The sequence below is a fragment of the Epinephelus lanceolatus genome, chromosome 13 (assembly GCF_041903045.1).
Source record: "Epinephelus lanceolatus isolate andai-2023 chromosome 13, ASM4190304v1, whole genome shotgun sequence".
NCBI classification, from domain to species: Eukaryota; Metazoa; Chordata; class Actinopteri; order Perciformes; family Serranidae; genus Epinephelus; species Epinephelus lanceolatus.
The window spans coordinates 4,077,830-4,104,530 of record NC_135746.1 but is presented as its reverse complement, the minus strand read 5'-3'; the positions used below and the strand labels follow the sequence as shown (position 1 = coordinate 4,104,530).

At 39.8% G+C, this 26,701-nt stretch overlaps 2 protein-coding genes across 7 annotated transcripts in view; both read left to right on the top strand.

Moving 5' to 3' along the window:
• evlb (Enah/Vasp-like b) overlaps window positions 1-11,613 on the top strand; it is a 92,952-nt gene extending 81,339 nt beyond the window's left edge. For 3 of the 5 annotated variants that reach the window (XM_033649192.2, XM_033649191.2, XM_078173662.1), the window contains 9 exons: window positions 389-456; window positions 580-827; window positions 988-1,088; window positions 2,933-2,972; window positions 3,350-3,401; window positions 6,645-6,702; window positions 6,796-6,856; window positions 6,999-7,056; window positions 10,585-11,613. In XM_033649192.2, the coding sequence (XP_033505083.2) occupies window positions 389-456; window positions 580-827; window positions 988-1,088; window positions 2,933-2,972; window positions 3,350-3,401; window positions 6,645-6,702; window positions 6,796-6,856; window positions 6,999-7,056; window positions 10,585-10,622 (724 nt within the window). In that variant the 3' untranslated portion in view covers window positions 10,623-11,613. The remainder of the gene's footprint in view (window positions 1-388; window positions 457-579; window positions 828-987; window positions 1,089-2,932; window positions 2,973-3,349; window positions 3,402-6,644; window positions 6,703-6,795; window positions 6,857-6,998; window positions 7,057-10,584) is intronic. The other 2 variants (XM_078173663.1, XM_033649193.2) reach the window with 1 other exon arrangement.
• A 4,184-nt stretch (window positions 11,614-15,797) lies between these two features.
• On the top strand, window positions 15,798-26,444 carry yy1b (YY1 transcription factor b). Of its 2 annotated transcripts, none has more exons than XM_033649037.2 (5): window positions 15,798-16,504; window positions 18,493-18,643; window positions 21,688-21,748; window positions 22,227-22,385; window positions 25,349-26,444. In XM_033649037.2, exons 1-5 carry the CDS (start codon window positions 15,958-15,960, stop codon window positions 25,529-25,531), a joined length of 1,101 nt encoding a protein of 366 aa, XP_033504928.1. In that variant the 5' UTR covers window positions 15,798-15,957; the 3' UTR covers window positions 25,532-26,444. The 2 variants fall into 2 exon arrangements, with proteins under 2 accessions (XP_033504928.1, XP_033504927.1); XM_033649036.2 differs by having other exon boundaries at window positions 15,809-16,504; window positions 18,481-18,643.
• Window positions 26,445-26,701: the final 257 nt, after the last annotated feature.

Here is a 26,701-nt window from a genome sequence, read left to right as displayed (position 1 = left end):
TATGTGTTGAAATGATTTAAATCAGACATGATTTGAGAACACAGACACTGATGTCACTTTTCTCCTGCGAGGAACAGACTAAAGATCACATTTGTAAAACCTTTATCGTTACTATATTTAGCGCTGCTTGGTCACAGCTTGTGCACAACACAGCCTGCAGTAATTACTGTGTTTGAAGCCTTTTCAGGTTACTTATCACTTTTATTTGGACCTGCTGATGTTTGAAGTTTCCTCTTGCAGCTTAGAGGCAGGAGGACTTTTCTCTGGCTGCTGCTGAGAGCTGGTTGGCTGCTCTGTTCCTGTGGGATAGTGAAATGACAGGATCACGGATAAGACGTGACATTTGTGATATTAAGTGACCCGCCGTGTTTCCCTTCTGTCCCTTCAGGCAGATGATGGAGCAGCAGCAGCAGATGCAGGCGCACATGGAGCGGGAGCGACGGTCATCCAACTCAGGTACTCACATTAAAGAGCAGCTGAAGTGTAAAAATCTTCTTCATCATCATCATGTGCTTTTGAACATAAACATACAGACAGATCGAGTCGTCTCCATCTTCACATGTTCAACTTTCCCTCCAGGTTCTCCTTTCCAAGGCCACCCTGCTGTGCTCTCTGTGGCCCCCCCAGTAATACCTCCACCAATGAACATGGGCGGCCCCCCTCCTCCTCCACCGCCGCCGGGACCTCCACCACCATCAGCAGGGGCGCCTCCACCTCCTCTCCCACCTCCACTTCCCATGGGTGGAGGGAGTCATGGGGACGACCCCCCCGCCCAGACGGGTCTCGCCGCTATGATCGCCGGAGCCAAACTGCGCCGCGTTCAAAGAGTGAGACCCCGGTTTATCTTTGTGACTTTGATGTCTCGATCAAACTTCTTCAAGTCAGGCAGGATGTAACTGGATTATCTCCACCAGACCTCACTGATACACTCCAAACATTCACTGTTTACACATCAGAGAAGTAACTTCACTCCTTTCTTCTCCACAGCCTCAGGACGACAGCTCCTCAGGCGGCAAAAACGATGCCAACCGAACAAGTGGAGGAAGCGGAGGACTGATGGAGGAGATGAACGCTCTGTTGGCGCGAAGGTCAGAGCAAAGAGAAAACCACAAAACCATCCTGCAGCCACATTAGATACTAGAGGGGCACTCAGTGAGTGCAGACCTCCACCAAGACAGTCCAGGCGCCTGTAATGTGCAAATCTGCAAGCACAGCCAATATGTATGTACGGGACAGCGAGTAGGTCATTATTGTGAAATGAAACCTGAGAGTGTGAGGCAGGACTTGAAGTCTTCTTCACCCTGACGGGGTTTATTCTGCCACTAATGACCTACTAATTCAATTACAAATTCAACTGGGCCGGATTTTAAAACCAGGAAGTGTAGATGGGCCGGATCCATCCAGGTCCAGCCCTGGTGATTTGTTCTGCTATTATTATCATTATTGTTTCCTGTCAGCCTGTAAATGCCTTGGACCATCACAAGTTGATAAAGAGCCCCCCCGTTTGGTCTCTGGGGCCCCAAACCCCTTTTTTGGGACATGTACCTTGCGAAATGATATAAATGCAAATATTGGGGCAGTACGACGGCATAAATAGTCATACAAGCATGAAATTTGGCGCATAGTCTCCTGACACAAAAGAAAGTGCAAAATGAAAGTGGCAAAATAAGATTATAGGGCTTGCTGCCATTTTATTTCAAAATATTACATATAATCCCCCCCCCCCAAAAAAAAGAACGAAATGACTGTCCGTTTGACAAATTTTCATCAAAAATGATTCTTTTTTATCACTTTGTGTTTAATATTACTGTTTTACTTATGCACAGAAAAAAATTACACTTGCTTTGGCCTAAATTTGTCACTATACCTTATAATGCTTTTAGCTTTTGGTAATGACATTGAATGTAGTTTTAAAAACAGCAGTACTTATTGTTTTAGTTTTGGAATTAAAAAAAAAAAACAGCTATCAATGTGCAGAACCATAATAAGCGGCAATAACAGTAACCAAAATAACCCACTTCCACCAAAGTCCATAAAAAATGTTTAGGACAAGACACTGGACGTATTTTTTTAACTATCTGAGCACAGCCCAGATGCTTTTAAAAGCTTCTAAGCAAAGTCAGATCTGTTGGTAAAGACTGTGTGCCACTAACTGAGTCAGTCTGCTGTACATTATTCAACGTACTACATGGCTACTTACTAAATAAATCATTACAAAATACTGATTTAAAAATTAATTTATCAGTTGAAAAATGATAGTGTGCTTCCACTTCCAAGCCTCTATGATCAGAATTGCAATCATAGCAATGGTCTGTCATCCATAGCGACAGCCTGCTCATCGGAAATAACAGATTAAACAATAGTGTAATTGCCCAGTAAGAATTGAGTATCAAACAAAGCTGTGTAATAAGTCGCATGAATTGCTACAACTATTAAAATGATGTCAAACAAGTGCTCCATTACGACTGCAGTTACTACATGTGTAGGCTGCCCCAGAGGATTACTGGAACCTGTGAGTGTGGACTGAATTATGCAGTCGTCGCATTTCTACATTTGGCTGTATTGTCACAACTGAACTTACTACCATCTACTGGATTTTAAGAAGTATGCCATTTATTCCACCATGGCTAAATGCCCCATTGCACTATGTTAGTAAAAGTAAGAAATAATTTGTGTGTCTGCCCCAGGAGTCTGATCCGCTCCGAAATGTATTTGGTTTTTCCACCAAGTTTCATAAAGACTGTGCCAGTTGTTCCTCTGTAACCCCACTGACAAACAAACAAACTAAACCTCCTTGGCGGGGGTCATAATTGTCACTGAAGCCTTTAATCAATGTGTGGTTCAGGATCCATTAGTGAATATTACACTCATTAAAACTATTGACACTGGATGACATGCCCTGTTCTTACGTGAGGCTTCTTCTTCCCCCCAGAAGGAAAGCAGCCTCAGAGAGGCCCGAGGACAGCCAAAATGTGAGTGAAGAGAAAACACTGATGTTTGTAATTCATGAAGCTGCTGTGATTCACGAGGACAGTTAGGATGATGATTGAGGCAGGGATCGTGGTGATGTTGGTGGTGATTAGATGAGCATGATGATGATCAGAGTTATTTTGATGTGTTGCAGTTTTCACTGCTTTAATGTGATGAAAACAGAGACAAACTGAGTCATAATGAGGATTACTGCGACAAGGTAGAAATGACAAACAAAGAAATTCAGATGAAAGAAACCTGTACCATAATTATGTGTTAATAAATGAGACTGTCTATAATGATGATGATGATGATGATGATGATGGTGGTGATGATAGAGGGGGGAGTGATGCTTATTAATCTTTGTGTCTTCCTTTAGGATGACCCAAATTCTCCGTCACCCAGCACCCGGAGTGGACAGAACGCCACAGGTGGGGAAAGTGAGCACACTGAACTAAAATGTTTTATGTATTTTCAACAATTTGGGAATCTCGTATGGTCTCAAAGGAAGTCAAACATACTGAAAAATAAACATGCAGCAGACACAGACAAACACACCTGATTGAAAGTGGAAGAAAGAGGCTTTTGTGTTTTACAGCAGGTTGGGAGGAGTCTGTGTCTGTGTATCTACGTACAGTATGTCCGTGCACAGTGTTCATATGTTTGGGGGAGGGGTTGTCTTTAGAGAACAGGGGTTATAATGAACATGGGTTAAGATTCTCTTACCTGTAGTGCTATTTATCACTCTAGGTTGTTTTGGTGTGAGTTACAAGTGTTGGAGATAGCAGCCGTAGAGATGTCTGCCTTCTCTTCACTATAATGGAACTAGATGGCACTCAGCTTGTGGTGCTCAAAGTGCCTCAACAGCAATGTGTCTTTCCAGAAATCATGAACCAGTTACTCAAGATAATCCACAGACCTTGTTGTGAGCAGTTTAATGTAGGAACTATTTTCTTTCTACCGAACTACACCCATGTATGACCATGCAGAAGGAAGTGTGCATCTACTCGTGACAGTGCGAGATGTAAATATTAATGGTGTTCTAAGATGAGCTAGCAGTAGATGCACGCTTACTTCTGTGCAGTGATGTAGTCAGCGGGTGTAGTTTGGTAGAAAGAAAGTAGTTCCTACATGTAGTGTTGTCAAGGTACCAAAATTTTGACTTTAATACCAGTACCAAGTTTAGTACCATGATACTTGATACTCATTCATTCATTCATTTCCCGTAACCCCTTCTTCTGTTGGGGGTCACAGGGTCACACTGGGCAAGAGGCGGGCTACACCCTGGACAGGTCACCAGACTTTCACAGGGCTGACACAAAGAGACAGACAACCATTCACACTCACATTCACACCGCTCATGATATATGATTCATCAGATACTCAATACCTAATAGTTTAGAAACATCAAGTCCACAAGGGTTGATCACATTTTGTTGCAAAACCGTAAGATTCACACGTTGTACAAAGTATGTTGATAATGAAATCTTTTTATTTCACTTTAATGTCATACATACCGGGGCAAATTATTAGTCTGTGGTTAAATTTATTCGGTCAAATGTTATTATATTTCATATTATAGACCTGCCCTGCACAATGCCCATGTATTAGTCTATGAACAGTTCTGAAATGACAAACTATAATTGTACCAACAGGACTTTTTTTCTACTGGCTGTTCTTTGTGACATTTTAGAGCCACCATACTTTAGAAGCGACATGAAGCTCGTACAGTAATAGCCATAAAGATAAAAATTTCATTCACTTCTATGGTAGCCCTATACTATTTAGCTACTCTGGCTGTCACAGGCACAAGCCTCTTGTCCATGAGTAGATGCACCCTGCCTTCTGCTCACTGATATGATTGACGGGCGTAGTTCAGTAGGAAAACACTGCTCACAGCAAGGTCTGTGGATTAACTGGAGGAACAGACATCTCTGTAGTTTATGGCCCAATCCCAATACCCCCTCTTAATCACTACCCCTTACCCCTTGGCCCTCGAAATGAAGCAACAAGGGTTGAAATCTTTCCCTAGGAATTGGGACACCACTCACTACGTCACTGCGTTGGTTATGTTCACGCATACGTAACTTTAAACAGGAAGCTGCGAGCCATCTACATTTCCAACCGGCATCTACAATGGAGTCTCATTCATCCTACTGATCACGTTTGCTGCATTCATCATGCTTCGTTTAATGAACGACAGACGACAGGGGACTTCTGCTAGCTAGCTAAGCAGCTAACATTATGAGGCAGCATAGTTATACTAGCTAGCTGTTATCGTAATGTGAAAAATCCAACAATTTTGCAGAACAGGACAGATGACAGACGCCACATAGTGCGAGCTAGCTAGCTAGCTAACAAGCAAGCTGACGACGGTAACATTAGCTAGGTATGAACTTTTTTTCCCGTCTCTTGCTCGGTGGTAGCCATGGCGACATCTGCCCCCCACTGGCAAGTCAGCATCTGAAATCCCTCGCTCCGAAGGGCTAGTTTCATACCCACTACCCCTCGTTATGTCCTCTACCTAGGGTGACCATATTTTGATTTCCAAAAAAGAGGACACTCAACCGGCCACGACATAGCCTACTTAAATGATTCTCACAGTTTACTCAAAGATGCCTTATCATTTTAATATATTTAAAATTTATATGTATGGATAGAAAATTCAGTTATATTACAAAATAATATCTCTCAAAGACAGAAATTCATATAGGCCCCTATATATAGGGGACATATACACACACTAGAGTGTGGCGATCTGAGCCCAACGGTACCCGACAGGTCGGCCGGGTTTGGTCAAAAATGTAGCTATAAATTGTATTTGGGCTCGGGTCGGATTCGGTCAGCTTTCAGTGAAAATGTAGTGTAAAAATAAATAAAATCCCATTGTCTGTCCTGTTTGTTGCTTGGGCACTGTTATTTACGTGACAACACCTGAACATAACACACACACACACACATTGGCTGTTTGTTTCTACCTCTCTCCTCTCTGGAAGTCTTGGACCTCCAGCCGCCCGCCTCCGCCTTGATTAAACGCTGAAAATAAAATAAATGAGGGAGACAGGTGTCTCCTATTTTATCTTATTTTGTTTTATTTCTCCCTCTCCTCCCGCTCCCGTCTCAAACACGGAGGTCTCCCTCTCCGCTGAGCACGCCCGGCCTGTTAAATAGTTTGTAACCGTAACAACTGTGTGACACAAACTCAGTGCTTTGGTCATTAAATAATGTCGGGCTCGGTTCGGACAGAAATATGCGGCCCGTGCCGCACTCTAACACACACACACAAACACACGGAAAACCGGACATTATCATCAGTTTATAGCAGCCTACCCCTACCCCTACACGTAAAAAGGAATTGGGACACCACTACCCCTCACCGGAACGCGCAAATGTAGGAGTAGGGCCAAGGGGTAGAGCTAAGGGGGGGTATTGGGACGGGCCCTATATCTCCAACACTCGGCAACTCACAACAAAACAATCTAGACTGATAAATAGCACTACAGGTAAGAGGAAAAATCTGCATTTTTGATTTTGGGGTGGACTGTCCCTTTAAAGTTTATTTAAAAATGATATGCAGTTATTCTTGGGAAAACCTAACTGACTCAAAGAAGAGAATACATCACATTTTTCATGTGGAAATGTAATTATACCTGCTGGTGCTGGATGTCTTCTAGATGGTGCAAAGAAGCCGTGGGACCGAGCTAACTCTGCAGACAGGTCAATGGTTTCAAGGTGAGAGCTGGACGCAGCACAGATCATTGGATGCGTCTGTGAAGCAGAGTGACAGCAGTGAATCTGACACACAGTCATTTTTATATCACTCAGGGTACGAACCGCGGGAGGTGGCAGCGACACAGACTCGTTAGACCTCGATAGAATGAAACAGGTAAAAACTGTGACCAAACAAACTTTGTTTTCCAAAAGTTAATTTGTGTCTCACTCCCTGTGTTCAATTATTTCCACATTAAATAAAGAAATGTGTGATGTAGTGTGAACTCTTGTTTCTCTACTTGTTTGTGCCTCATCAGGAAATCTTGGAAGAAGTGTTTCGTGAATTGCACAAAGTGAAGGATGAAATCATTGATGGTACGTTTAATTGTCTCTGTAAACACTAAACAGGGGTGATCCATCAACATTTAGGATCACTGTCTCTCTCCTAATGTATGGTAATGAATGTTTAATTGGAAATCTAAGCACAGGGATGATGGGAGCTGGGTGGTTATGTGCAGCTGTGGCCACTAGGTTGCACTACAGGCCCAGAAACATGAACATGGACGCCTCATACAACATGGATATGTGGGAATGTGTGAACTCACAGAGACGAGAACAGTGCTGTGAATAATGCCTCAGGTTAGATCAGAAAAATGTGACTTTGTGTTTTCACATTGTTGGTCAGCAGTTAAAATATGCCCAAAAACATTCATGGGAATGTTTATGACATCATCAGTTCACATCATTAAGAGGCTCAGTTACATTACGCTTTGTTTTGTTTTTTTAAATCAATGCATTATTTTGTTTGTGTTGTTTTTTGTTTTATTCATGAAACATCTGTTCCTGACGTTGCATCATGTTCTTTGAGTTTCCTTCAAAGAGGCGCTGGATTCTGGAGGATGAGAGAAACTGAGAGAGAGAGAGAGAGAGAGAGAGAGAGAGAAAGGACGGAAAGAAAGAGAGAAAGAAAGAGAATGACTGAGAACAAGAGAAACTAAAGAGAAAGGGGAAGGAAAGATGTAAAGAGAAAGAAAGATATAAAGAAAGAGAAACATAAAGAAAGAAGAGAGAAAGAAAGATGGAAAGAAGGAAGAAAGAAGAAGAGGAAGAAAGACAGAAAGAAGGAAAGAATGACAGAAAGAAGGAAGGAAAGGAAGGAAGACAGAAAGAAGGAAGGAAAGAAGGAACGGAAGAAAGACAGAAAGAAGGAAGGAAAGGAAGAAAGACAGAAAGAAGGAAATGATGACAGAAAGAAGGAAAGGAAGAAAGACAAAGAGAAGGAAAGGAAGGAAGACAGAAAGAAGGAAAGAATGAAAGAAAGAAGGAAGGAAAGGAAGAAAGACAGAAAGAAGGAAATGATGACAGAAAGAAGGAAGGAAAGAATGGCAGAAAGGAAAGGAAGAAAGACAGCAAGAAGGAAAGGAAGAAAGAAGGAAAGAATGACAGAAAGGAAAGGAAGAAAGACAGCAAGAAGGAAAGAATGACAGAAAGAAGAAAAGGAAGAAAGACAAACAAGGAAAGAACAACAGAAAGAAGGAAGGAAAGGAGGAAAGACAGCAAGAAGGAAAGAACGACAGAAAGAAGGAAGGAAAGGAAGAAAGACAGAAAGAAGGAAGGAAAGAAAGAAAGAAGGAAGGAAAGGAAAAAAGACAGAAAGAAGGAAAGGAAGAAAGACAAAGAGAAGGAAAGGAAGGAAGACGAAAAGAAGGAAAGAACAAAAGAAAGAAGGAAGGAAAGGAAAAAAGACAGAAAGAAGGAAAGGAAGAAAGACAAAGAAGGAAAGGAAGAAAGACAGAAACAAGGAAAGAACAACAGAAAGAAGGAACGAAAGGAAGAAAGACAGAAAGAAGGAAAGAACGAAAGAAAGAAGGAAGGAAAGGAAAAAAGACAGAAAGAAGGAAAGGAAGAAAGACAAAGAGAAGGAAAGGAAGAAAGACAGAAAGAAGGAAAGGAAGAAAGACAAAGAGAAGGAAAGGAAGAAAGACAGAAAGAAGGAAAGAACGAAAGAAAGAAGGAAGGAAAGGAAGAAAGACAGAAAGAAGGAAAGAACGAAAGAAAGAAGGAAGGAAAGGAAAAAAGACAGAAAGAAGGAAAGGAAGAAAGACAAAGAAGGAAAGGAAGAAAGACAGAAACAAGGAAAGAACAACAGAAAGAAGGAAAGAACGAAAGAAAGAAGGAAGGAAAGGAAAAAAGACAGAAAGAAGGAAAGGAAGAAAGACAAAGAGAAGGAAAGAGACAAAGAGAAGGAAAGAGACAAAGAAAGAAAGAAAGAAGTAAAGAAAGAAAGAAGGAAAGAAAGATAAGTGGTGCAGTATCACAACTTGTTAGGGTGCTGTCACATCTGTAGTTTGGTTCATTTGTTCGTCGCCGAGGGAAAAACAGACTGTTTGTATTGTTGCGTTTAGTTCAGGTCCACTTCCTGTTCATACTGACTTTTACAAACAAATCAAGAGGAGTAAACATTAGTTGACAGACTGACAGGGGACGCTGTGATTGGACAGTTTTGACGACTGTCACCCGGCTTCATCAGGACCCACCTGCAGATATCAAATTCAAAACCTCAAGTTTGTAAAACAGACTTTCTGTCACATTTTTAAGTCTCAAGACCAATTGCACATAACCATGATGATGATGATGACATCACTATGACATAATCAGGTCTGATGGAAATGTCAGGATGTGTAGTACTGCTGGTGATGACTATCCACACCAACACGTTTATGTTTCACAACACAGAACTATTGCTACGTTTATGCCTAGGTCTACATACCTTTTGTGATGTCATTGTTCTTGTGATGGTACTCCTTTCCCGTCGATGGGTAATGCCCCCAGTACCACTCTAGTACGTTGTTATAGTTACTTCCCAGTGACTCCCAGTCTGTTTTCCACCGCCTTGACAGCCTCGTTCAGTTCCATCTCGTCATCGGCTCAAGCAAAGAAATCTCGTCTTACTTTTCGCTGTCTCTGGAGTATTCTCTGTAACTTAGCAACCAATTGCAGAGTAGCTTCCTGTTTACATCAGCACGTACATGCCCAGTGTACATGAACGGTTAGGTGATACACGTTTGCAGGCGTGATTATGGACGAGATTATTTCTAAAACAGTGCTGAAACGTTCGTGTGTACAGAGATACATCCATCCATTTGCTCCTGGGGGACTCCAAGGTGTTCCCAGGCCAGATGAGATCTGTAATGCATCCAGTGTGTTCTGGGTCTGCCCCGGGGCCTCCTACCAGTGGGACATACCCGAAACACCTTTAACAGGAAGTGTCTCGGAGGATCCTGATCAGATGACCGAACCACTTCAATTGACCCCTTTCGACGTGAAGGAGCAGCGGCTCTACTTCGAGCTCCCTCCGGTTAGTCCAAACTAACCCCATGGAGGAAACTCATTTGCTGCTTCTATCTGTGACCTCATCCTTTTGGTCACTACCCAGAGCTCATGACCATAGGTGAGGGTTGGGACGTAGATTGACCAGTAAATCGAAATCTTCGCCCTCGCCCGCATCACTGCAGACACCACACCAAACCGCAGATCCATCTCACACTTCATTCTACCCTCACTCATGATCAAGACCCTGAGATACTTGAACTGACTCGTTTGGGGCAGTAACTCTCTTCCAACCCAGACAGGCAATCCACCGGTTTTCGGCAGAGAACCACAGTTTCAGATTTGGAGGTGCTGCGATGAGAGGTCGTTTTCGTTTTAGAATGCTGTTTTAAAACGTGAACGTATTAGTGTGGTTGTGTCCTGAACTGAACCTCATGCAGTGTGTAAGATCTGTGGAGTCACCTCAGGTCCTCACTGAGGATCATGGGTCTCTGTTGTTTTATGTTATGACAGTTGCTAACATGTTTTTGTCAACCTAACTTTGTGTCACTGTTTTCTCTCCTTTGCCCGCAGCCATTAGACATGAACTCAGTCGAATTAGCACGACATAATCTTTCAGAGCCACTCCCCCCCCCCGACATGAACCACCTTTTTGAACCATTGCCCCTGCAGCAGCTGCTGTGGTCCTGAGGAGGAGAAGGAGGAGGAGGAGGAGGAGACGTCAGGAACGGAGGCGCAAACTGTGACATTGACTCATCCTGTTCAGCTGCGGTGTTGAAGCAACGCGGCAACGTTGCTGTAACACCTCAGACGTGTCTGTGTAACATTTGGTTTGTTTGTCTGGACGTGACCGGGGCTTCACTCTCGCACTGATTCCTCTGAGTTCTTAACATGTTCTGTCTGTTTGTTAGTTCGCCCCTCTGTCCTCGGCCTGAAGGAAAACGGATAAAACTCACATGATTTTATTTGTTTTGCTTTTTTTCACAAGTTTAATTTTTTTTATATTATTATTACTATCATTTTCATTATTATTACTATCATTTTTATGATTGTCAGTGTCATGTGGATCTGAGTCGTAGTAGTGTAGTGAGTTCAATGGTAATAATGAGGAAATGATCATGAGAATATGATAGTAATGATAATGTTCATAATTATTATTGCACATCATTTTATGTCAGCCTTTTGTATTTTTTATTGTTTGTTTTCATTTGTTTTTGTTTTAGATACAGCTGCAAGCACATCCCAAAAAATAAAAGTTTCTCATCGTCTAACCTGGAACATTTTTTGGAAGGTTTTTTATCCTTTTGGCCGACACAGCTGCGTGTGGAAACACGGCAGAGAAACAACAGGCTCTGACCTGATAGACCGAGGGTGAAATCTTTGGATATTGCAATCTTATAAACAACAAAAAAAATAAATAAATAATGCACCAGAGTATTTGTGATCATGTTGTTAATAAAATGTTTATTGGCTGCAAGGATATGGTGAAGTATTGTTCATTTTATTCTCTCCTTTTATGACAAAGTGCTTCCTGGTTTGACAACAAACAACAAAAAAAAAACGAAACACACTAAAATGAATTCAAATAAAACTGTGAACAATGTCTTGGATAAACGAGGCCGTCTCTTCCTTTTGTGTTGTTTATGGTGCTATTTTGATGCCTGTCTGGTGATTTTGTCTGACACTTTACCCAAAGACTTGTACATATTAAATAAGTGCCATAAATTACAGCTGGTGCAGCACAAGTGTGAAACATCTGAGCTGTTCCTATTTAACCTTACTGTGTTATTCAAGTGCTGCACACAGTTTAAGAAACATTCAAAAAACATTCAAAACGTTAAAACATTCAGATATTTATGGATTAGTTCATTTACTGGGTATTCATTAACGTATTTATATAACTGTGAAAATGTATTGAACTTATTATAACACCAGTGCATAGATTTAACCACAGGAGTGTGGTGTGTAACGTTAAGGGCCTGTTTGCTGCAGCCTTTTGTGGTACCGTAAATAAAACAACATACTTCCTTTATTTTCTTATTCTTTCATGTTTTCTTTATCTGGCCATCTATGGAAGCAAATGGGAGACATATGATTTGAATATTAACTCTTTGAAACCTGGAGTGACATCACTTTTCTTGTGCTGCTTTTAGATGCCTTTCACAGATATTTAAACCTTTGAACTCTGAGCTTCTTTCAAAAATATGGGGAAAAGGCAATGAACAACTTGGTAAGAAATGTCCCGCATATTGCAAAAAAATAAGTAAAATACATTTTAAATTATTTTTTTTTTAATTTAGGGAAAGCTATATTATTGTTGCTATTAGTAGTAGCAGTAGTATTTTATTTTTGAATTATTTGTCAGATTTACTATAATTTTAAGTTCTTTTTCCAGGTCATTACCCTCTTTGCTTTTTTTGTTTTTGTTTTGTTTTTTTCACTAATTTTCTTGTTTTTAATTTTCTGTTTTTACTACTTCTTGCAGGGGTTTTTTTTTTCTCATTTTCTTGTTATGTTTTTAAAAGAAATCAAGCTCAGGTTCCAAAGGGTTTAAAGGCACTGAATATTTAATATTACACTACTGGATTCATAGCATTAAAATATTTTACTCTGAAAACCATGTAGCTAAATTTATTTATTTTTTGCTGAATTCACCTCTTTGAAATTAAAATGTAAACTTTCTTGATTTATAATTTAAAAAGCTGATTGTAAAAATGTTTTGTGTAAAAAAAAAAACAGTAACACAAAAAAGTAAAAAAAAAAAGAAGAAGAGTCAGGTTGCTCAAATTTGAATGGTCAAATTCAGACTTTACAATTCAAGTTGAAAAAAAACAAAAAGCATCCCACTCAGGACAGGTCAGGTAATTGAGCCTGAATGTTTTGACCAACTGTATTTGATTTTAGCTCTATGTTAATTTTTTTCAACTTGAATTTTTAGATCTGAATTTGAACAATCGATTTTAAACAACCTAAATCTTTTGTTTGTTTGTTTTAATTGGAAAAAATATATTCAAATTCAGCTTTTGGAATTGCAAGTCAGGAAATTTCTTGCTTTTATTTTTTTGTTTGGAAGAGGTGAAGGCTACATGCTCAGTGTTATGAACTCGATGGTGTTTATATTTCAATAGTAAGAATAGTGTGGCTATAAACTTTTAAGCACTTACGTCCCTTATTTGCTTCCACACCAACCATCAACGTCTTTAGTCAGTAAAACTATATTTACATTTGGGTGTGATCATTATAACAGTATCTAGATCTAATTATCTTAATCTGATGCAGCACAGGCAGGACTGATTGAACTCCATAGTGTACAGTTGAGGTCAAAGGTCACAGAACTGACAATGAAAGATAAAAAGCCTAAAATGAACTCTTCTTTGATTACAAACAATTCTGTAAGTTTCCAGTTGAGGTCTAAATAAAAAAATTAAATTAAATTAGCTAAAACTAACCCTTAAAAAATAATACCAATCATGGTTAGTACATATGGTATTAAAAAATACAAAAAAATCTTTCTGATCTTAACCCTTATAACCAGATTACCCAACTTTTATTATATGATTTGTGTTATTACTTGTGATGGACGTTTGCAATGTTGGGCATTTTGTAAACCAATTGATCATTTAATTAATTTGATTTGGTAGTGGATCATAATTTAAAAAAAAAAAAACTGCAAACTGCAGATTCAGACTAATAATAAAAGGTATATATATAACGACCACATAAATTATGATGGATAAACTTAAGACTTGACTGCTACCTGCAAAAAAGCTTCAATATTAAGGTAATAAACACATTTATGCATTAGTAGTTTTATTTTATCTAACTAGTGCTAATGCCTAACTAGCATTAGCATCCTTAACAGTGATTAAGGATGTTAATGCTAGTTAGGCTCTTTGTTTTAGTCTACTCAGTGCAGTTACCTTATGTGAGGAAATGTCGCCCCCTGCTGATGTGGAGAGTAACTGCACGTCACACAGATCCTGCTTCGTTAAGTCCCGCCCCTGGACGCAGACTGGCCAATCATAACGTAGCATCCATGGCATTAAAATACTTTTTTATTTTTATTTTTTTTATTTTCGCTGATTTCCCCTCTTTAAAATTAATATATAAAATATTTGATTTGCAATTTAAAAAGCTGAATTTAAATATGTTTTTTAATATAAAAAACAGTAAAAAAAAAAAAAAAAAAAAAGAAAAGAAAAAAAGTAAAAGAAGAGGTTGCTCAAATTTGATTGGTCAAATTCAGACATAAAAATTCATGTTAAAAAAAAGTCAAATAACAACATCCCAGCCACTCAGGACAGGTAAAGCAACTGAGCCTGAATGTTTTGACCACCTGTATTTGATTTGAGCTCTATGCTAGTTTTTTCAACTCGAAATTTGAATTTGAACAACCTAAAAAATATATATATTTTCTTTTTTTTAATTCTGAAACTGAAAAAAATATATTCAAATCCAGCTTTTTGAACTGCAAATCCTTAAATTTCTTTCCTCTATTTTTTTTTTTTTTGTTTCTAAGAGGTGGTAAGCTACATGGTTTTCAAAGTGAAATATTACAGCATTATGAATTCAGTGGTGTTTATATTTTAATATTAAGTATATCATGGCTGTAAAAATTGAAGCACTTATGTATTTGCTTCCACACCACAGTACAATTATTTCCTTATTTGCTTCCACGCTTCCGTACAAAATAATGTATTTTAAAACAATATTAGTGGAACTCTGGTCCTAAGGCACTGACAGCAGATTTGTAAATGGTTTGTAAGGCAGGGGATCAAGAAACCTGCTTCTTCAGTAGCATTCACTTTAGTTGAAAATTATGAAAGAAACCCAAACACATGTAACGAAAATAAGTAGCAGTTAAACTGGGACATACTGTTGGATTTGCACCTTTTTTCCAGAATATCACAGGCTGTCCATCATCAGTTTTGTTTTCAGAATGAACTTCTTCACAATGAAAAAGGGAAAACTTGAAGGGGTTGATATTTGCAGGTTATTATGCAGTGGTTTTACTGGTCCCAGCCCACTTGAGATCAAACTGGGCTGTGTGTGGCCCATGAGCTCAAATGAGTTTAACACCCCTGGTTTATATTATGTTTTCTAGATTTTAAGTAAAGTTTTATAATGGCTGCAGGTCAGGATTGGATAGTTAATCAAGTCAAGTTCAACTTTATTGTCATTTCCACATACAGAATACATGGGAACGAATTTGTGTTTTCTCCCAACCCTCTTATAGGTTCTCCTTTTAACTATTTATCGTTTCTAATCATTTTTAATAATTCTTTTTTTTTTTTAAATTGTATTAATACTAACTGTTTCAATTGTTTTTTTGTTTTTTTTATCTGCTCTGTAGCACTTTGAGATTGCTAAAATGTAAAGTGCAATACAAATAAAATTTATTATTATTATTATTATTATTATTATTATTATTATTAACCCCAAGGTGCCATCATACACTTACAAATATAAATAATATAAAGATAAGATATATATACATATAAATATCACACATACAAGTATAAACAGTTAAAAATATATATACACATCACACATAATAGGCTACATACATGTGTACATATACACATATGCAGATAGATAATTCTATATATTATAGAATAATTATTTTACTATTTATATCAAATGTAATTATTGAATCATGTGTGTTCAGATGAATGTCTTTGGGTCAAATATAAAGTTTGGCAAATTCCCAGCAGCTCTGTTATCAACTTATCGCTGAGTTCTCCCCAAGTCTCGCGATGTTTCTATGTTCGAGAGGATAGTGGCAACGAGAATTGGCGTGGGACGGAGTGAAGAGAGTTGTTATCGAAGAAGAGGGAGCAGAGACGGAGGCAGGAGCAGAGCCGGGGGGCGTGTGAGTGTGTTTGTGAGGTCCAACAAGGAGCACAACACGGCGTGAATGAGACAGGCAAGCTGGCGGACTTCAACATGGCATCCGGAGATACTCTGTACATCCAGACAGACGGCTCGGAGATGCCGGCCGAGATCGTGGAGCTCCACGAGATAGAGGTGGAAACGATACCGGTGGAGACTATCGAGACCACGGTGGTCGGCGGGGATGACGACGACGACGACGGGCAGCCCATGATCGCGCTGCAGCCGCTGGTCACGGACGACCCCAGCTCCATCCACCACCACCACCACCAGGAGGTGATCCTGGTCCAGACCCGGGAGGAGGTGGTCGGTGGGGATGACTCGGACCTGCACACGGACGGCGGGAGCGGGTTCGAGGACCAGATCCTCATCCCGGTGCCGGCTCCCGGGGTGGAGGACGAGTACATCGAACAGACTCTGGTGACTGTGGCCGGGAAGAGCTCGGTGGGTCGGATGAAACGGGGAGGCGGCACCGGGGGGAAGAAAGCGGGCAAAAAGAGCTATTTAAGCGGAGCGGAGGCCGGCGGGAGAAAATGGGAACAGAAGCAGGTGCAGATAAAGACACTGGAGGGGGAGTTTTCTGTTACAATGTGGGCATCGGGTAAGTAAACGTAGCCCTGCCGTGTCTGTCAGCTCCCTTGTTAGCCGTTGCATGAGGCCTCATTGCCAGGGCGTTGTCCTGCTGCACCAGACTAGTTCCTGGAGTGCTACGTCGCACCGCCGCCAAAAGCGACAAATAGTGCGAGTTTTCGATGCGAAACCCTCCTGTATCATACCGAAATGTTTTTGTTTTGAAGGGAGGCCATGTTTTAGGTGTTGCTGGGCGCCGCCATATTCCCCGAGACTAGTAAGTATGGCGGCGGCCCCGAAAAAATGGCGATAGTCGCGGCCAGGCAGAGATGGCGGCGGTGCTAAAGGGGGAGGTAGAGACAGCTGGGGTTTTGGATCTGTGCAGGCCGCAACACGGTGGCGCACAGGCGGCTCGGCTGCAGCTGGTGCACCGCCGGAGGTTCATGTGAAGTGTGTGAAAGTTTAATATGCGTGAAATTGTGAGTCATGTACTGTTTATTTCAGGGAGTAGATGGTTTAGCTGTTAGCTGTGGTTGCTGTTGGTGGTGGTTCACCAGACAGCTTTGCGTCTGCAGCGGGCTAACTAGTGCCTCTGTGCAGACTGCTGGTACTGCGTGCGCTGGAATATCGACCAGGTGATCAGTATCGATAAGGGATTTAAAAGGCAATCAATAGCTGATATTAATGAGGTTTAATTATTTTATTTCACAGCCAGGTTGGGGGTAATAGTTGACATATTCCTCACTGATAGTCTGCATGTTTATTTTGTTGTGTTGAGAGCACACAGCAGTCATCAGGAGCTATTTTTAGTGCACTCTGCTGGTTGGTTACAGTAAGATACAATAGTTCAGCTTCTTATATTTGCACACACACACTTCTTTATGAAAGGAGGCTATTGGTTTTTCATTTAGAAATAAAGATTAGTGTTTTACAACCAGTTTTTAGGTGTGTGCACATATTTTTCTGTGTTTTCCTGCACTTTAAACTGTAGAAATATGGCTGAAATTATTTTTATGGTTTCTTTTATTGGTTTTAGCCCTTCTTAACTTCTTTCTTTTTTTTTTTTTTTACTCTGCGTGTTTGTCATGTTGCAGGGATCCTAAAAATGATAAAAGCCATTAAATGAATTAATCAAAAAATAAGGAATTAATTGGTATTGTAACGTCTTAAATCAATTTCAAGTCCTAGAAATGCTCAGACACAGGAAGTAGAATATTATCATTTTGTATTTATTTTTTATTTTGGAGTGTAACATCTCAAAATAATGGGATATATTTTTGAAATGTATTTCATCAAAAATAATTTATTATATATTATTTATTAAATTCAAAACCGGTATCAAACTTAAAGCATATATATGACAGGGAACAAAACATGAAATCCAATCGCTAACCCCTAATAACAGCCAGAATATTGTCAACATATATTAACTGGTAATATGCATTTTTATTCATCAAGAGTATTTTATAAAATTTTAACAGGATTTTCTATGTGTTTCTAGAAATTTTTACTTTTTCAGCATTTAAAGAAGATTATTTAATTCTTTAAATTTACCAAAAAAAGTCAGATTTAATGTCACAGTAAACATTTGGGCAAAATAATTGAGGTCTGTTAAAGTTATTTTTTTCCTACAATTTTTGTTCTTGTGAAACTGGTCTTAAATTTCATTCTGAATGGCATTAAAAAGTCTTAAATCTAATGTGCCCTATGCTGTAGATATATATCTATACATTGTGTTGAGTTGTGTTATCTGTATGATTAGCATAATTTGTGTTTACATGTTTACAGTGTAATTTACAAAGTAAAAACCTGCAAAAATAATTAGCTATAGGGAAATCACTAATGTATAAATGGGTCATTTTCTGTTAATATAAATCCAAAGTAATAATGCAGCAATAATGTTACTCCTGATATGTCTTTGAGGCGGAGATATTTCTGCCCTCCCTCAGTTTGTTGCAAGGGAAACACCAATGTGTTATCGGTTCAGTCTCTGTAATGTCTTCCTAGATGACAATAAAGACATTGACCATGAGTCGGTGGTGGAGGAGCAGATCGTCGGGGAGAACTCCCCTCCGGACTACTCCGAATACATGACAGGGAAGAAGCTGCCACCTGGTGGAATCCCGGGGATCGACCTCTCAGACCCCAAGCAGCTGGCCGAGTTTGCCAGGTGTGTGTGTGTGTGTGTGTGTGGAGGACTGAGCATCCCTTGTTCACAGAATGTATACACACCTGTTTCCTGAGAGAAACACAAATTACAGATAACTCTCATTGAAATGCAAAAAAAGCTATCATAAAGGTTAAATGTAGTGAGAGATAAACATGACTCATCTCCCAAAAAATGAGAAAAAAATCCTATAAAAGAACAGCAACAAAAAACTACAAGTATATGAAGAAATGTTTACTGTTGGTATGCATGCATGGTTGTGTGTCTTCATATATTGATTTATGTATATGAGCAATGTTTGAGCATCAAGCGCTGTGCATTATGGGGAAAGGTGAACCATTCTTACTATTCATTTAATTAATTGTTTATTTTTGCAGGGACACAATACACAATTAAAAGTAATTGCACCAAAATTAGCCAGCAGCTAATTTGCATCTGTTGTCCCAGGGCAGGTAGACAGAAAAACAACAACAACAACAGAGCAGCAAATACAACACATAATACTGAGGGAGACCCAAAGAAACTATTCTGTTGACCTGTCCCATTATATTTTGTTATAAAATGATGAATGGTTGATCACAAAACAGTGTGTGTGTTGCTGCTGCTCAGACATGTCAGATTGTGTTTTACAGGTGTCTGTTGGTCAAAACTAAAGTGACACATGAAGGAGGGAAAGGTCTTCAGTGCAGTCAGTGAAACATTTAGGCTAGCTCAGCAACTAAGAATTATGCATTATTTATTATTCACCCATTTAAGCTGTCATTTATTTGTATACATTTATTTATTTGTATACATTTATTTGTAAAAAAAACAGTACATTTTTTTGAAATCATTTAAATTTTTGAAGATTTATTGAACGGATATTTCAGGTCTAGTAGTTCAGGCTGTCTATAGAGCGCTCTGGGGATGATGTTTCTCCGTAGGCCAACACAGGAGTTACTGTTGTCCTGGTTCCTTCACCATGGGGCAGCTGTGGCTCAGAGGTACAGTGGGCCGTCCACTAATTGGCTTTGCCAGGCTGCAGTCGCTCCCTACGACTGTTCCAACAGTGTATGAGTGTGTTTATAAACTGAGCAGCAGGTGGCACCTTGTGTGAATGTAGTGTAAAAAGCACTTTGAGTGGTCAGATGACTAGAAGTGCGCTATGAAAGTGCAGGTCATAAAAAGCCTATAGGATTATTGCAGAAAATAAGCTCTGTGACAAACGTTTATGATACTTAGATGTTTGTCAGGAAGATAATCTTCACAAAGGAACACCACTTCTATGATTTTTGAAGCCTAAATGTAATCACCAGAAGTAAAAGCTCAGGGCGCCTGACCATGGCAGCCCCCTCACTCTGACGTCTCTCCACTTTGTGCATGTATAGATCCTGTTAGTGCATGTGTGTCTTTCAGACCTGTGTGTTAATGACAGCGGAGTGAAAAAATTGAATTGATAATGACAGGGGAACCTCAGGGGGATTAATAAAGTATATTAAATTTAATTTAAAAATTAAACCAACTACATTACAGTCATGACTAGAGATGTACAGATACCACTTTTTCCCTCCCGATTCCGATTCCGATCCCTGAACCTTAGGTATCCGCCGATACCGAGTACCAATCCGATACCAGCACATAAAATAAAAATGGATGGGATATGAATTGTTGTATGTCTCAACTCCTAAAACTCTGTGTAAAATATTAAGAAATAAATACATAATAGTAGAATGAATGCCATAAAACTTTTTTGTATCATTGTTATCCAGTGTTGACACAGATCAAGACACAGGTTAAAGTGCAGCCACACAATTTGGTAAAAAAGACATTTTAAAGGCTACAGTAGAAGGCTTTTTAAACTCCGCTCCGTTTCCATTTTGTTTGCCTGTAGCGTGCGTATGCGTAATGACGTGAGGCATTACGTGGTATCGGATTGGTCATAGGCTGTACTCGCTGTTACCCAATACCGCATTTTAGGCAGTATCGGAGGCATTTCCGACACTGGTATCGGTATCGGTACAACTCTAGTCATGACTTGACATCCTTTCCACAGCAGTGCTGTAAAGCTGTGTTCTGCTGTGATGACGTTCTGTAGTCGCATTTAGCCACTTGTTAACAATCGCCCTTTTTAAGACACAGAAAAGCTTCAAAATTCACAAGTGGGGTATTTACTGATTTCATATCATAGAACAAAACATGAGCTTGTGTATCTTTAGCTTGTGTTAATGACAGACATTATTTTAGCTTCTAACAAAAACCCATTGACTTTTAGACGAATGCTAACGTGCTAACTCATTTCCTAGTTCTAGGACTCATTCCTGGGGCACTCTATTGGCGAGAAACTGGCCATGTGATATGAATCACGGTACAGGGTGACAATTTACTATAGTGTAATACTGTAATCAAGGCATATATTGCGATTTATTTTTAATAATAGAATTTTTAGGGAATGTATAAAGAACACACCACCATATATTATCAGGACAGTGGGGTCTGCGTTTGTATTTTTCACAGTCCCTGTGACATCCAACATTGTGTTGTTCAATTTGAGCAAAGGCTTCAACATTTACCTATGTCGGTTTAAAAAGTGCTCGCAGGATTATTTAGGTAAACAAATTAATAAGATTAAAACATTGAAATGAATGAAAATCTATAAAAAATAGTGTTTTTGAGAATAGATGTGTGATACTCAAGTTTACCAATATATTCTTACAACCCTGCTATCTACTAGTAGTCTTGTATGTGCAGGTCAGCTAAATGGAAACAAAGCATATTTTATTGTGAGACCAGTGAGTGTGTATTATGTAATTATTTACCATAATAACTTCACTGAATCTTCACTGTGTGCTTCACTTGTCTGTAAACATGCTGCCTCAGGGTGAAATGTCATGTGAGGATATTTCTACTCTAACAGGCTGCCCTTTAGCGACACTGGTTATTGATTAACTTTTACAAAGAAATCAACATTTAACTAGTGAAGCTTGCGTGAAAGGGATTGTTTAACCTCGTATATCTGTTTTTGTTTGTTTAAAACTCTAAACCATGTCCCCCCTTTTTTTCCTGAACAGGATGAAGCCCAGGAAAGTCAAAGAGGACGATGCTCCCCGGACGATAGCTTGCCCTCATAAAGTGAGTCTAATGTCCCCGGGTGAACCCTGACTGTACTTCACTCAAATAGAGTTCAGAGTTCCTGATAGGTTTAATAGTCTTACACTGTTGCGTTGTTGTTTTGTGGATAATTGAGCATTTCTGTAAAGGTTATTTAAAATTGTAGAAGCACTTGAGTGTATTGATTTTCATGTACTTACAAGAACAATCAGGCCTTATCTGAACTCTGTGTTTAGCTAATGTAAGGGGTGATTCGCTGTATGAGCAGTCCGCCATTGGAGTGTGAAGCTGTTACCAATACATTACCACGTCAGGGAAGAATAGATTCAACTCTTCTTTGCAGGGTTTAAGCTGGGGACGCTTGACATTTATACACGAGGAAACAAAAGCCCTTTTGGTGCAGCACTTCAGAGTTTACCAGCCTGCTGTAGAGAACCTGACATTATTTGCTTGTCTGTGCTGTTTGTCAACTGCGTGCTGCACTTTATGTCGTCCCCAGGGCTGCACAAAGATGTTCAGGGATAACTCAGCCATGAGGAAGCATCTCCACACCCACGGACCCCGCGTGCACGTCTGCGCCGAGTGTGGCAAGGCGTTTGTGGAGAGCTCCAAACTCAAACGTCACCAACTTGTTCACACAGGGGAAAAACCCTTCCAGGTTGGCATCTGGACTGACTTCACAGTCCCCCACGCACAGACACACTCTGCACTATTTTTACACTTTAAGCACATAAGCCCACCACAGTTTTGAGTCAGATTCAAGCTAATGAGAATGAGATATAAGTCACTGCTCGCTCATGGGGTTCAGAATCATCACCCACCAAGAAACAGACGCCAGTAAAACTTTGTCTTGGGTGGATAAATCAAAGGTCAGCCATCACACTGACAGGAAACAGAGTCTTTGCATGATCTTAAACTTCCAGACTATGCTCCAAAATAATCTCATAATTCTGATTTACTCTTCAGTATTACTGACATGTTTCAGTCCAATTTTTTTGGACACGTAAATCAGACTTTTTCAATTTGTGTTTCTTTAGCTACGCCAGTGAAGCTTTCTGTTGTTGCCCACACGCAGTATACAGTGTTAACTTTGGCAAATGCACCGTCAGTATTCCAAGTAAAGATGTTCCAATACCCGTTTTCCCTCCCAGTGACAATTCCAATGCCTGAATTTGCATATTGGGTGAAACTGAGTACCGATCAAAACAAAAAAAAAACCAGCTGTATACTACTGACGCCGTACAGATGTGAGGTGATTGCTAACGTTGTATTGCATTGCTCACCCCTCGCCACTGAAGCCATGCATACTGTCCATGTTGTCTTTTTACTGGTGGGCTCTCCGGTGTAAAAGATTGCCAAATTACTGACATTTTGTTAACAGCAAAAATGACATTGTTTACTGGAAATCAATTCCTCGCCGCCCTAACTCTGAAACAGTTGTTGCCAGTGGCTGCACGAGACTCACTGTGTAGGTTACTGCTTTAGAGGGATGATGGATTGATTTCTGGGAAGACTGATGTTTTATCCAGGTGTGAAACTACTATAAATGTTATTAATAAATGACATAATATTAGATTGGTGCACAGACAATACCTGATACCTAACTGATACCTACCAGAATTTACACTAACAGCTGTAGCTAGCTGTCTAATGAAGCTAACGTTAGCTTCATGAGTTGGTTAAAATCTTTTTACGGTTACCGTCTGACTCTAGCAGTTACTATATATCAATAATTTGACACAAAGTATTGATTTAAATATCGTTTAATTGGTTTTAAATCATTTTAACAATTTAAAAATGACTTTATCACTTCCGCTAAGCATCTGTGATCAGAACCGCCAGAACAGAACTGCAACTACACACTGTAGAATGGTGTAATTGATCAAAACAATATGTGTCACCTTTAATGTTACAAGACAAAACCTATCTGCAATAACCAATGTGTTTGACAAAGGAAACATTATTTTGCGTAACATTAGCAGCTGTACTTTTAACTTTAACTTTAACTTCCTTCAGTGTTATCAACCAGCTTCCACGTGGTGGGAAAATACTACATTTTTATTTATTTATTTTCTTTAACCAGGTACGTCCTGTTGAGATCAGTGATCTCGTTCACAGGGGAGACCTGGCCGAGACAGCAGCACACAAAAAGTTACAGCCAAATAACCACACAATAAAAAACGTAAAAGATGCACAGTAACATGTAGAAATATTATAACACCTACACACAATGACAAGACCCAACTGACTCATTCATCCTCGTACTTATGAGAGCTTTAAAATCAGGCAGAGACCAGTTCATGAAGGTTATTGTAAGTGAGAGCAGCAGAGCACATAAAAGCTTTCTTTCCCAGCTCAGTCGGAGCACCAGGAACAGACAACAAAACTAATTCTTGAGATCTCAGACTGTAGCTACAGTCACATCTCTGCTCAATCTCAGTTTACCCAGTATGGCTTTGTAAACTTGGTGGATTTATTTGTCTTGAGTGAGGCTTTTGTAAAAAAGTAAACCCAAATCTATTGTTCAGTAGTTCGTTCATGCAACTCTCCATTAGGAAGTAAGCTAGTTAGCTGGCTTACGTTGCAACACATAAACACATTGACTACATTTTCATGCTCAAAATACTAGTCCTACTAAGGTGTCTACATGACTGATGAAAGTAAATTGTCCACTAATATTCCAGTTTACGCGCAGCCATGCACAATCTGATTAATGCACCCTAATGTCGTTTGTCAAGTCAAGTCAGGATTTATTTCTAGAGCACATTTAAAACGACCAAAGTGCTGCACATAGGTGTGTACAGAGTTAAAACAACATCAATAATAAAAATAGATGTAGAAAACAACGATAAGAAAACAGTGCAAACATTAAAATAGCAATTTAAGAAAAAAAGATCATCGTGTTCAGGCTGAATGATACACCAGGTGGAAGAGAAAGGTTTTTAGGACCGGACCATTGAGGGCTTTACGATATTTGTGCATATCCAAAAACCCTTTTGATATTAAAGTCTTTCATAATGTTTAGCAGTAGGTGTGTGTCTTCCTCTGACTGGAAATGTTGGCCTTTCTTTTGGGCGTGCAAATTGTTTCAAATTGTTGGCCAGTTGGTTTGAGTACAACACATAGAGCCAATTCTAAACAGGCAAGAGGCCGTGTGTTGAAAACTGCCCAGTTGAGATGCATATTCCAAATGTGCTGCACACATGTCCAAAGAATGCTCCTAAAATTTGAATTTTATCAGCATATCCCACATGCCTTCATTAGAAAATACTATATTCATATTATGCTGGAATCTGCTGTTTACATGTCCAAATTAAATGTGGAATAATAGTCTGCATGTGTCACGGTTTAGTCCACTCCTTAAACTTTTCCTCTTGTGTCTTTGGTTTTTGGGAAGGTTAAAAAAAGCCTTCCAAACTTTTAAAATGCCTCATGCACACACTGCCTTAACAAGTGGGGAAATCCTCATCTTGACAGTCCCGCTGTTGCTCAGCTGTGATTGGACAATCGCTGTTTGGGAGAGAGGTGTAGCGAATAGTCAATTAAGCCCAGAAATTGGCTGTAACGCAGTGCATGATGAGCGTGACGACTGACTCCCCTGCTCCCTCTGCTTTCTCTTAGTGCACCTTCGAAGGCTGCGGGAAACGGTTTTCTCTGGACTTCAACCTGCGCACACACGTGCGGATCCACACTGGAGACCGGCCCTACGTCTGCCCCTTCGACGGCTGCAATAAGAAATTCGCGCAGTCGACCAACCTAAAGTCTCACATCCTCACACACGCCAAAGCCAAAAATAACCAATGAGAGCCCTTCCACCAGCCACACAGATGAAAAAAAGAGCATCCTAGCGGCGCACCTGAAACCTCGTTTGAGGACGGAATGAAAAGCTTGAGACTTTTTGATTTATATAAAAAAAAAATCTGACAGATTAAAAGACTTAAAAACACTGAAATTCACCTAGTTTTCCTGCGTCCCCTTTTCTTCTGCTGTCATATTGGATGAGGAACACAGTGACTATTCCCCGAAGCCCCGGCCAACACAGTCCCTTTGTTTCTCCAGTGGCACTCGGCTGCCAGAAGATGGAACTCATGGACAAATATCAGAGACTTATTTTTACCAGAGCGAGGAGAGAGGCAGCACTCTATTAGTATTTTTATTTTCTCACATAGCTTTTATTTTCCCCAAGTGTGCATATTGTACACTTGTCTCAGGCTATGTTTAGTGATTTATTTCTTTATTCTCTCCTGCATTATGAGATCGTACCTATGATACAAGAAGGCCGCCGGCCTCGTGTGACCTGTTATCACATGTATGAGAAGTTTAAAAACAGCTGTATGTTTGCATTTCCATACCCTCTTTGGTTGTATTTTTCTCTAACCACAAAAATAACCGTGTATACTTGTATTGTATGGCTGTATTGAAATTACGTAGACATAGATAGAGGTGTGATTTAAAGTGTTAACCAATTAAACTTTTAGTCATGAGTTGCTTTATATTTTCTATGAACTGTCTTTACACAGATGAATGAGTAAACTTACTCAGAGCGCGTCTCAGTTGAAGCATCTGGAGCGTACATTGAACTGACTGCGAGACCATCACTTTCTTTGTTAGAATGTAATGTACAGACGTCAACCATTAACTTCCTTTGTTGATATTTACACTCATGTATCTCAACTGCCCACAATAAAACGGCTCATTCCAACCCTGTCCAAATACACAACAACCTTTATTAAGTGCATCTTTTAGACTGACGGCTGCTTGTTATTTGTTTTACACTCACTGTCCACTTTATTAGGTACACCTGTTTGACTGCTTGTTAACACAAATAGCTAATCAGCTAATCACATGGCAGCAACTCAGTGCATTTAGGCATCAAGACGAGCTGCTGAAGTTCAAACGGAGCATCAGAATGATGAAGAAAGGTGATTTAAGTGACTTTGAACGTGGCATGGTTGTTGGTGCCAGACGGGCTGG

Bases quoted from the DNA above. Each gene is read 5' to 3' on its own strand.
- yy1b (XM_033649036.2), top strand. From the start codon at position 15,958: ATGGCATCCGGAGATACTCTGTACATCCAGACAGACGGCTCGGAGATG. The intron at 16,505-18,480 runs GTAAGTAAACGT...ATGTCTTCCTAG, and splicing joins TGTTACAATGTGGGCATCGG to ATGACAATAAAGACATTGAC. The intron at 21,749-22,226 runs GTGAGTCTAATG...TGTCGTCCCCAG, and splicing joins CGATAGCTTGCCCTCATAAA to GGCTGCACAAAGATGTTCAG.